Below are 12544 nucleotides of genomic sequence, written 5' to 3'. Positions count from 1 at the left end.
ACTCTCTGACTTTTCCGGCGAACAGATGTCTAATCCAATTTACTACCAGGTAGACTGCCGGGTGACTGAACCTTCTTGACCAACCTTGCATGTGGGACTTTGTCAAAAGCCTTCCCAAAATCCAATGAGATGACATTCACTACCTTGCCTGCATCAACTTACCTGGTAACTTCCTTGAAAAACTCTATTAGATGGGTTAGACATGACCTACCATGCATAAAACCATATTGACTATCCCTGTCTATCCAAATCCTTAAATACTCAGTCCCTTATGATGCCTTCCAATAACTTATCTGACTACTGATGTCAGGCCCATGACTTTATAATTTCCAGATTTATTTCTAATGCCTTTCTTAAAGGAAAGAACAAAATCAGCTATCCTCCAGTCCTTTGGCAGCTCACCTGTTGCTGAGGATTTTAAAAACACCTCTGCTTGGAGTCCCTGCAATTTCTGCATTAGCCTTCCATATGGTCCAAGAGAACTCCTTGTCAGGCCCTAGGGATTAATCCACCCCAATTTGCCTCAAGACAACAAACACCTCCTCTTCTGTAATCTGAGTAGGGTCCATAACCTCTCTGCTGTTTTGCTTCACTTCTATCGACTCTGTATCCGTCCCCAAGCAAATACAGATGCAAAAAAAAATCTATTTAAGATCTCACCCCTCTCTTTTGACTCCATGTACAGATGACCACTCTGATCTTCCAGAGGACTAATTTTCTCCCTTGCAAACTTTTTGCACTTATTATCTCTGTAAAAGCCCTTGGGATTCTCTTTCACTTTGACTTGCTAGAGCAGCCTCATGCCTTTTTTAGCCCTCATGATTTCCTCAAATTTTCTCTTGCATTTCTTATATATTGAAGTAACTCATTTGTTCCTTTCTGCATGTACCTGCTAAGTACTTCCTTCTTAACCAGAGCCTCAATATCTCTTGAAAGCCGAGGTTCCCTGAAACTGAGTTTTATTCCAACAGGAATATACAGCAGTATACAAAGTAGTATACCTATAATTGATGGGAACAGTCACAGGGGTCCTCTGCACTGGCTGCCTATTCACTTGTCCTGTCCTGACAGTCGCCCAGTTACCTACAGTACGTCCTGCACCTTGTGTGTAAATACCTCCTGATGATTATCCCCTTAGCTTCTGAATGATTTGGAATACATCCAGCTCCAGCTCCAGTTCCTTAACACGGTCTGGTTGAAGCTGCAGTTGAATACACTTTTACTTTATTTTTATTTTATTTAGAGACACAGCGCAGTACAGGCCCTTTTGGCCCACCAAGCTACACTGCCCAGCATCCACCGATTGAACTCTAGCCTAATCACGGGACAATTTACAGTGATCAATTAACTTTCTAACTGGTACGTCTTTGGACTGCGGGAGGAAAGCGGAGCACCCGGAGGAAACCCATGCACACCCAGGAAGAACGAGCAAATTTTTGTATGGAGGACACTGGAATCGAGCTCTGGCACCCTTAGCTGTATTAGCGACATGTTAACTTCCACACTACCATGGTGCCCCACTTCTTGCTGATATAGCCGTCAGGGGCACAAGAGGTCTCCCTGCCATCCCACATTCTGCAAGAGGAGCATTCCACTATACTGTCTGGCATACCTCCTGTTCCAACAGTTTTGAAAAATCTACCTACAGCCTGTGTTTCTCCTTGCTGAAGCCTCTATGAACTCCTCACTCTAACACTGGCCCACTCACAAAATGGCTGCCCTGCTTAGGCCTGACTTTTTATTGGAACTTGCCAAGTCCCTAATATGCACAATCCAACATCTCGTTGTGGCGTGTGGTGTGCAAAATGTTCAGACCGTCCCTGCTTGCTTCCTTAGAAATCCCTCTCTCACTACACACACTCAAGATTGTTCATTGTCATTTCCAGTTCACAAGTGTGAAGGAGAATGAAATAGTTGTTACTGTGACTCTGATGCAGTGAAAACAATACAACAAATATAAACACACAAGTTAAGCTTATACAGATAGATTGATTGTACATGCATAAAGTGACGCTAGGCACAGGAGTATCTGTATATAATGTGACTAACAGGAGATAATAAAGTAGTAGTGATTGGGTTGGTGGGTGGGAGTGTTGATCAGCCTTACTGCTTGGGGAAAGTAACCTTTTTTGAGTCTGGTGGTCTTGGCATGGATGCTACATAGCCTCCTCCCTGATTGGAGTGAGTGGGATCCTTTATGATGTTACTGGCCCTTTTCTGGCAATGATAGGTAGACTGGTGCCAGTGATGCATTGGGCTGTTTTGACTACCCGTAGTAAAGCCTTCCTATAGAATGATGTGAGAATAGATGTTCATAGTCCAGCTCCTCTCAGCCTCCTCAGAATGTAGAGGCATTGGTGAGACTTCCTTGTTGTGTAGAATGTGTTCTACACTCAGTGTTTCTCAGTGATGTAAGGCACACAGACTTTTAATGAATTGAATTTGTTTAAATCTTACATTTATCCCACAAAATGAGGGAGTAAAAATCTTTGTGTTATGACTCTGTCGCAATGTGCAGACATGTGAATTTATAAGTCTAGTGGTTTGTAGAAAGAAGCTGTCCGATAGCCTGTTGGTCCTGGCTTTAATGCTGCAGTACCATTTACCAGACGGAACCAAATAAAAGAGTTTATGGTTGGGGTGACTGGTTTCCCCAATGATTGCCCCTGCTCAGTAATTTTTAAATCTTTCTCTCACTACACACACTCCAATATCTCCTAGTGATGTGTACCACATAGACCTGCTGGAATCACTATGGAACACTTGATGTTCATTCCAATATTCAGATTTGAGAAATTATCGTTAGCAGGTATTGATAAGAATCTACAACATATAAAGTGATTCCAGTCCTCTGCCATCACACATCATGTCAACTACTAAACGTCATCAAGTTATGTGCCAAGGTTAAGTGGGTACTTTTCACTACTTATGCCACTCCCTTTAATATGATTTTGCCTGCTGTAGTTTTATGCCATCCCATTCCACACTGGATCCTTTCTGCTAATTCTAATAACTAGAATTTTATTGCGGACACTGGAAATGCTGCTGCTGCTGCTGTTGGTGTCAAGACTTCAACTTCCTTATACTTTAACAGCATTCCATCTTTTACTGGTACAGTACCACCACTTCAGATTTCACAAATTATACTTAAAATTCCATGATTTATAACTTTTTAAGTTTGGTAATCTGATTCTTGCCAGAGTTTACACAATCACTGCTTGACTGAAGTGGTCACACAATTTCTGGCAGGGCCCACAGTGTATGAACGGAATGGTGAAAGTGCAGCTCTCCTGTCTTTAGATAACAGACTGAAACAGCTAAAGTTTTGGGAATCATGTCAAATTTCAATGTTAATGCATTTATTAATATTTCCCAGTACAGCAGTTTTCATTGATATACATTTCTGATAAAACATGAACAACAAATATTAAATAGCATCAACTGTGTAATTCTTAGAACCCTTGTGTTATTATAATAATGCTTATGCAGCTGTTAAAGAAGGATTATTAAGAAATAATGAAAAATGCAATTTGATTAGAGAGATTAAAGTTTAGGGATTAACTATTAAATCTTTTCCTGGGAGATATGTTTTCATTTGCTGTAACTTTGCCTGCACTTGACCTTGGCATAAGTTTTGCCTTTGTTGGATATGTTGTAGGAAACTTTGGCCTCCTATGGAGCTTTAAGGTCTAATGTACTTATACAGTTTGCAGCACATGTCACCTGTTGAAATAAGTAGACATCACTTGATTTGAAGTTCTAAAGGAACTGTCGCCTGCATAATAAATACTACTGTGGCTAGTAAAGCAGCAGTTTGTATTTCACTCTTAACTTCTGTAGTTTAATATTTTGCAACTTAAATTTTGAGTAGTGCTTATTTCCTATTTGCAGAACACTATCAGGATGAATGGAATACTTTTAAGTATTTTAAAATGCTGGAAGTACATTAATTGTTATTTGAAAGTGCTCCAAATTAGGCAAGTGTAGTATATTTTGAGAATTTTATTTGCATTTTAACTTAATCCCCCAGAATGCAAATTCATTTATTTATCTAGCAGAATTATAATCTACAATCCACTTTTATACTTAGAGACCATGTAATGCACCTGTTTAAAAGAATCATATCCTGTTTAAATAAAATATCACATTTTAAATATTTCTGTTGAAGCTCTGCTTATGTTTTAACACCAAAATATATGTTTGTGAGATAACAAATTAAATTCTCATGCAGAAACTATTATTCTTGGGATAGCAGTCTCTCTATTGTGGCAGTACTAACAATCACGTCAGGTGTGAGATGCTGGACTGATATAGTTTACAATAATTTTAACAGAACAATTAATTATGATCCTTAGTTTTGGACCTATTTTGACATATGCAATGTTTAGAAAATATATTTCTAGAAGTACAATATCATAGGTTCAAATAAGAGAATATAATGATATAAATGCATTATTTTATTGAACGGGATACGGAATAGGAGAGCGTAGAGCTTTTAAAGAAGGACTGGGAGGTGTAATATGCTATTTGATTCATAAGGTATGAGAGCATAAGTACAATAGGCCTTTAAATTAAACACTGCTCTATGGTAGTGCCTGGTGTGGTCATCCATTAGAGTCCAAAATCTATTTCAGAACAGTAATCCTAAACTGTTGTATAAATTCTAAGTTAAAAAACTGGCTTAGATATTGTATGGTGTAATATTGTAATACACCATTCTATTGGATCATTCATAATGAAATATCTTATTCACACCAACACACATTTGTAAATAGTTCTTCAGTTCTCTGTGCAGTGCGATCAACATTTAATCAATGTCAGCTATCCTCTGTACATACAGTTTAATGATAGTGTAATGCTCAGTCTCATTTTGAGCTGAACAAGACCTGCTCCTATAATATTTAAAGAAGCTGTCCCTACCTAGACTGCATCTGGTGAGTCCAATTGTGAATATTCTTCTGGACTGGACATTCTTCCTTCAGCTACGTCTCATTTAGTTGTGATATCATCCATTCTACACCCATGACCGGGCTTTACTCTTCCCCACTGTCATTTTAATGTCAGCTACAGCTCTTTGGATCTCATCCCTCATCATCCCTAACTGATCTTCCCCCTGTCAGCACCCCATCCACCATATCTTTACTGCAATCTAACACTTTTATCTTCCCCAAACTTCTTTCCATATCCCTCCTTAGGTTTCTCTAATCTCACCTTCATGATCTATGCCCCCTTACTCACCCTACCACATGCCTGGGCAGTAACCTTGTCTTACTGCCTAATCTTCTCATTGCAGCCATCACACAATTTATTTCATACAATCTCACACACATGCTGCCTGTTCCCACCATGATCTCCCTTTCCCGATCAATGCTCCTTGCCATACAATTTTCTCATCAATGGCATTCCCAACTCCCTATTGTCTCCTGTTCCCCCAAACCTCCCATGCCTTTGCATATCCTACTGCACCTCCAAATGCAGCATTCTTGTTTATACCATGCACAAATAATTGGATGTAGGTCCTTGGCAGCCTCAATCCAAACTGGCCTAGGTGCTCTACACTGTTTCTTCAAAGCCTGGAAACACTTATTGAGCAATTTCGAGCTGATGTTGTTTCACTACAAATACAATGTGTTCAAGAACCATAAGAACATAACAAGTAAGAGCAGGAGTAGATTATCTGGCTGGTCAAGCCATCAATAAGATCATCCGTGATCTGACTCACCTCCACCTACCTGTCTCGCCTCCATAGCCCTTAATTCCCCTACCTTACAAAATTTACCTAACTGTCTCTTACATGTCTACTGCTTCCCCGGGCAGAAAGTTCCACAGATTCACTGCTCTCTGGCAAAGGTAGTTCTTCTTCCTCTCCATCCTAAATCTACTCCCTCAAATCTTGAGGCTATGTGTTCAAATTCTTGTCTCAACTTTCTTGCCTTTATCTTGTCTATCCTTTCAATAATTTTCTGTTTCTATAAAATCCCCTCTCATTCTTTTGAATTCTGTCAAGTATAGCCCAGACATTTCAATCTCTCTTCATCTCTGGAATCTACCTGGTGAACATCCACTGCTCAGCCTCCAAAGTCAATTATCTATTTAATCAAGTAAAGAGACTAGACTGTATGCAGTGCTCCAGGTGCAGTCTCACCAAGACCATGTATAATTGCAGCATAACCTTACTGCTCTTACATTCAGCCCCTCTATAACAAAAGCCAACATTCTATTTATCTTCTCGGTTGCACCTCCAACCGAGCTTTAGCGATTTATGTACAAACTCTCCCAAGTTCCTCTGCACAACAGTATGTTGCAATCTTTCACCATTAAATAATATGGTGATACACAATTTTTCCTTACCAGGTGGATAATCTCACATTTATCAATATTGTACTCTGTCTACAAGACCCCTGCCCACGTGCTTAACCTATCCATAACTCTCTGTAGATTCTCCACATCTTCTGCACAATTTCCTTTTCTACTCAATATAGTGTCACCAACAAACAGAAACACTACACTTAGTCCCCTCTTCTGAATCGCTAATGTATATCGTGAAAATTTGCGGGCCCAGTACCAACCCTGCAGCACTCTGCTCACCACTGGATGCCAACAAGATAAACACCCATTTATCCCAACTCTTCAACTTCCAGTAATTCCCTCCCCCTCCCTTCCCCCATCCCACTTTTACTCTGCCTCCTCCTACAGCTGCCTATCACCTCCCTCATGATTCTGTCTTCATCTACCACCCATAGTATTTTCCCCTTATATTCCTTCTTCACCTTTCCTCCCTATCCCCTCCCCCACTCCTTGATCTTTCCCCTTACTGATTTTTCACCTGGCACCTACCAGTCTTCTCCTTCCCACCCTCCCACCACCTTATTTATAGGGCCTCTGCCTCCTCCCTCTTCAGTCCTGATGAAGGGTCTCGGCCTGAAACATTGACTGTTCATTTCCACAGATGCTGTCCGACCTGCTGAGTTCCTCCAGCTTGTTGGGCGTGTTACTTTATCCCAACTTTGTCTTTTATTGGTCATCAAATACTCTAACCATGCTTATACACCACCCTCAGCTCCATGCACCCTTATCTTATAGATAGTATTTTATGCAGCACCTTTTAAAACACCTTCTGGAAATCTGTGTGTACAACACCCACTTGGTCCCCTCTATCCACCATGCTCAATTCATCCTCAAAGAACTCCAGTAAATTTGTGAGAATAGTAAGGGCACTTTCCAGATGAAAGTGATAAGGAACTGCTTGCAGTGTTCACTTAGTAAACTTTTTTGGTCAGTCATGTAGTTTATAATTATGTTGTGATAAACTTGTTTGACAGTGCAGAAGAATTGTGAAATGGATCAGTTTCCTCCTCTTTTCGATGTTTAGCACAGTAACAAGACTCCCTGGAACTAAAGAATGGAACTTCATCAGGATGAGAACAAGGCCCAATCTGATAACTTTGAGCTGGCGCGGAGCAGTGAGTGTAAACAGCAGAGTGTCCCTGAAGAGCTACTGTCTGAACTGCAGTAAGAGATTAATCTCTGTGGTGTCAGAAGGGTGAGTGTTCAGCTGTTCAGGATCACAGACTGTTCTGCCTGTGAAGACTGAGCTCAACAACCGACTCCAGAAGCCAACATTTTGCTGCAAAGCATTGGATCAGAAGTAGAGATCATAGAATAATAAAACTTCTCAAATCTGCACACTTTAAATATATATTTACTTCAGGACCACATTACTTTCACAACAAAAGCACACTTCTATCTTAACATACGTGCTCCTAAACAAGATAATGTCATGAAAATTTTACATTTACATTGTATTTGGCTCACTTTACATTAAAGTTTGCAAAGCTACTAAGTAAGCAGTACAATGAAATAAAAATGTAGCAATGTGATATATTAAGTGAGGAAAATAAATACAAAGAACTTGTTATCCATCCAAGCCAAATACAAAAGTGTAATGCAGCATTTAATAAAGACACTGGTGATTATCATACTTGTAATTTAACATTGCCTATTTACAGATTAATTTTGGCCCTTACTTATAGAAGCTCTCATGCTAATTTTTTCAGAGCAAGTTTAATAAAAGCTTTTTAATACTCTTTAGCAGGTCTGAGAACTACATGGTTGTTTCCTCCCATTCCAATTCCACGTCACCTAAAAGAAATTAACAAGATGAATAGTATAGTAATTTTAATCTATATTAGAGCCACTCATTCTTAATAACTAACTCTGCATTTTGTGGTCAATAACAAAGGAATTTCGCACCTTAAACTCTAGAGGAGGGTTTCCCAGTCTGGGGTCCACAGGTTCCTCGAATAATAGTAGGTCCATGGCATAAAAATGTTGGAAACTCCTGCTCTAAGGAAAGTGTTTCTATATAGGCTTGCAAAGGTCAAAACAAGCAAGGATTTCTTATTCAGAGTAAGAGGCCTAGGACATCTTAACCCACTGGCCTTGTATGTGCCCTCACTTTCGTACTTCAAGACATTTGAAGGGGTGTGACACTAAGTTGGAATCAGAATTGTGGATGATTGTTGATAGGACCGAGAGGTCATCACAGAGTCCATAACTGAGGGTGTGGGATGTACACAGGCAAATGATAGCTAAAATATCTTCACATTCGTAGTATGTGTAAATTTACACAGAATTTTAAAACATCTTGATTTTTTTTAAAAACTTACTTGGCCCTGGTTCCTTGATTTGGCTAACCTCCTAACATGGACATTGTCAGAAACAACGTTAAAATTGTGCATGACTTTTATAAAGTAATCACATCATAATACTATTGTGTAAAGTTGGTTGGCTCTTTGAGGGTGAGTATTAAGTTAGTTAGGACTAGGTGGGGTCATTACTGCAGAGCAACACACTCACACCCTTACTTGTATAACAAAACCTTTTTTGTGATGCAAGAACAACTCAGCACAACTGATTGAACCTGTATCACTTGTGGCTTTTGAGTCTCACAGGCTCATTTATTAATATACAATTACAATTAATGATTAAAGGATACATTTAATATATGACACATTAACTATAGTATATGGTTGCAAAAATAATCTCAACTGAAAAGCTTGTTTTTTGTAAGTATCCTCACTTATTACTTTCCATTCAGCAAAGAATTGGAGAAAATGAGCACACTGATTTTAGTAAACCAATGTGATTTCTAGACCTAAAATCCATAGAAAATAAAGTTCTATTTTCTGATGTTTTCTATTTTTTCAGGTTTTCCTTCTTCACCTGGACAGGAGTGAGGAGGGGGTGGTCTGAATTCACTCCTGCCGGTTTTATTACAAATGGCAAGATTAGGTATTCTGCAGTTGAAGAGACTTGTACTATTGGATTTTCAGTCCATTTAATTAGATATAGGAGCAGAAGTAGGTCATTCGGCCCATTGAATCTGTTCTGCCATTCAGTCATGGCTGATCCAATTCTTCCAGTCATCCCCACTCCCCTGCCTTCACCCCTTACTCTTTGATGCCCTGGCTAATCAAGAACCTATCTATCTCTACCTTAAATGCATCCAATGACTTAGCCTCCACAGCCACTCATGGCAACAAATTTCACAGATTTACAGTACCATCCTCTGACTAAAGTAATTTCTCTGCATTTCTGTTCTAAATGGATGTCCTTCAATCCTGAAGTTGTGCCCTCTTGTCCTAGGTTCCCCTACCATGGGAAATAACTTTGCCATATCTCATCTGTTCAGGCCTTTTAACATTCGGAAGGTTTCTCTGAGATCCTCCCTCATTCTCCTGAACCCCAGGGAATACAGCCCAAGAGCTGCCAGACATTCCTCATACAGTTACACTTTCATTCCTGGAATCATTCTCGTGAATCTTCTTTGAACCCTCTCCAATGTCAGTATACCCTTTCTAAAATAAGGAGCCAAAAACTGCACACAATACTCCAAGTGTGATCTCACGAGTGCCTTAAAGAGCCTCAACATCATATCCCTGCTCTTATATTCTATACCTCTAGAAATGAAAGCCAACATTGCATTCGCCTTCTTCACAACTGACTCAACCTGGAGATTAACCTTCTGAGTATCCTGCACAAGGACTCCCAAGTCCCTTTCCGTCTCTGTATTTTGAATTCTCTCCCTGTCTAAATAATAGTCTGCCCTTTTATTTCTTCTACCAAACACTTTCCAACATTGTATTTCATTTGCCACTTCTTTGCCTATCCCCCTCAGCTACCTAAATCTCTGTTTCCTCAACACTACCTGCTCCTCTACCTATCTTTGTATCATTGACAAAATTAGCCACAAATCCATTAATTCCCATAGTCCAAGTCATTGAATACATCGTATAAAGCAGCAGTCCCAACAACAACCCCTGTGGAACTCCACTGGTAACCAGCATCCAGCCAGAATAGGATCCCTTTCTTCCCTCTCTCTGTTTTCTGCCGATCAGCCAATGCTCCACCCATGCTAGTAACTCCCCTGTAATTCCATGCACTCTAATCTTGCCAAGCAGCCACATATGCGGCACCTTGTCAAAGGCCTTCTGAAAATCCAAGTACAGCACATCCACCGCATCTCCTTTGTCTACCCTGCTTATAATTTCCTCAAAAAATTGCAGTAGGTTAGTCAGGCAGTATTTTCCTTTCAGGAAACCAAGCTGGCCTATCTTGTCATGTGCCTCCAGGTACTCTATAATCTTATCCCTAACCATTGATTCCAACAACTTCCCAACCACTGACATCAGGCTAACAGGTCTATAGTTTCCTTTCTGCTGCCCTTCTTAACTAGCAGAGCAACATTTTCAATTTTCCTGTCACCTGGTACAATGCCAGAATCTATCAATTCTTAGAAGATCATTGTTAATGTCTCCGCAATCTCTCCAGCTACTTCCTTCAGAACCCAAGGGTGCATTCCATCAGGTCCAGGAGATTTATCCATCCTCAGACCATTAAGCTTCCTGAGTACCTTCTCAGCTGTAATTTTCACTGCACAAACTTCACTTCCTTGACACTCTTGACCATCCAGTATACTGCAGATGTCTTCCATTGTTAAGACTGATACAAAATATGCATTCAGTTCCTCTGACATCTCCGCGTCTCTCATTACAAATACCTCCAGCATCATTTTCTGTTGGTCCTATATCTACCCCCAGCTCTCTTTTACCCTTTATATATTTAAAAAAGCTTTTAGTATCTTCTTTGATACTAGTCGCCAGCTTCCTTTCATAATTAATCTTTTACTTCCTAATGACCTTCTTAGTTTCGTACTGCAAGTTTTTAAAAGCTTCCCAATCCTCTATCTTCCCACTAGCTTTGGCTTCCTTGTATGCCCTCATTCGCTTTTACTTGGCACTGACTTCACTTGTCAGCCATGGTGAGGACTGTGATTTTAACTCTGTTTTGATGATTAGGAACTCGGTAATATTCCTCAAGTACTTAACCACTAGAAGCCTAATATTAAGCATCAGAAAGCACCACTTTACATTAGCTCTGCGAAGACTACTATAAGCTAGTATTTTGATTGTAGAAATTAATTTTACAGAATGAGAAGCAGGAAACTGAGTTTCACGGAGTCATTATAGAATATAGAAATCTACAGCACATTACAGACCCTCGACCCACAATGTTGTGCTGATCATGTCACCTACTCTAGAAGCTTCCTAGAACTTCCCTGCTGCATAATAATTATAAATATGTACAATTTGCTGTTTCATATTACAAAGTTAGGAAAAAAAATCACTTACTACATGTGAGCTGCATTCCCTTTTTACTTTAAATAGCAGTTTAAAACTGTATTAAATATTTATTATCTGCTTAAAATGGTACAAGTGTGGTTTAAATATATGGTTCATTATAGGTTTCAATATATTAGATCCCATCATTGTTTAACTCCAGAAATGTGACAGAAAGTGTCCTTTTCCATGATGAAGTCACATTTACAGATAATGAAATTTATTGCAAAAATCTGTCCTATTACCTTCCATTGTATCTAGAGAGTCCATCTTTTGTAAAGCAGCATAATTTACGAACCACAGTGAACGACTGTTTCCTTTGTTATTCGTCAGATCCAAAGCACACTGATGTAAGAACATATATTGAGCCTGCATTCAATTAGATGTTCACATATTAAAAATGAAAAATTCAAACAAAATACAACTAATATTAGAAATTGAAAAGAAATAACTTATCAATAGAAATTATTTGGCACCACATAAGTTCTTTAATAAATTCAGTATGTATAGATATTCTTAATTTCAACAGAGAATATTGAGCAAAGGATTTCTTGATCTCTTTTCTTTATAACATGCTGTGCAATGGCAACAATGATTAAAGAATGTTAATCAATGTCAATTAAACTGTCAAGTATAACACTTATAATTAAAGCTGAATATTTGAGAATCAGTTATTCAAAGTAAATTTATTATCAAAGTAAATATATGTCACCATATACAACACTGAGATTCACTTCTTGCAGGCACACTCAGCAAATCTATAGAATAGTACCTATAACAGGATCAATGAAAGATAATCTAGAGTGCAGGAGACAACAAACTGTGGAAGTGCAAATATAAATAAATAGTAATAAATAACGAGA

The 12544-nt window shown here is 39.0% G+C and overlaps 1 protein-coding gene across 4 annotated transcripts in view; it reads right to left on the bottom strand.

The window, feature by feature from the left end:
• Positions 1-7684: 7684 nt before the first annotated feature.
• Positions 7685-12544, bottom strand: part of ptprq (protein tyrosine phosphatase receptor type Q) — a 171284-nt gene continuing 166424 nt past the window's right edge. For all 4 annotated transcript variants that reach the window (XM_059978390.1, XM_059978391.1, XM_059978392.1 and 1 more), the window contains 2 exons: positions 11927-12050; positions 7685-8142 (listed from right to left, as the gene is read on the bottom strand). In XM_059978390.1, the coding sequence (XP_059834373.1) occupies positions 8105-8142; positions 11927-12050 (162 nt within the window). In that variant the 3' untranslated portion in view covers positions 7685-8104. The remainder of the gene's footprint in view (positions 8143-11926; positions 12051-12544) is intronic.

This window comes from Hypanus sabinus, chromosome 8 (assembly GCF_030144855.1).
Source record: "Hypanus sabinus isolate sHypSab1 chromosome 8, sHypSab1.hap1, whole genome shotgun sequence".
Classification (NCBI taxonomy): Eukaryota; Metazoa; Chordata; class Chondrichthyes; order Myliobatiformes; family Dasyatidae; genus Hypanus; species Hypanus sabinus.
Note: the sequence above shows the minus strand (reverse complement) of the source record. Positions and strands in the feature narration are given on the sequence as shown.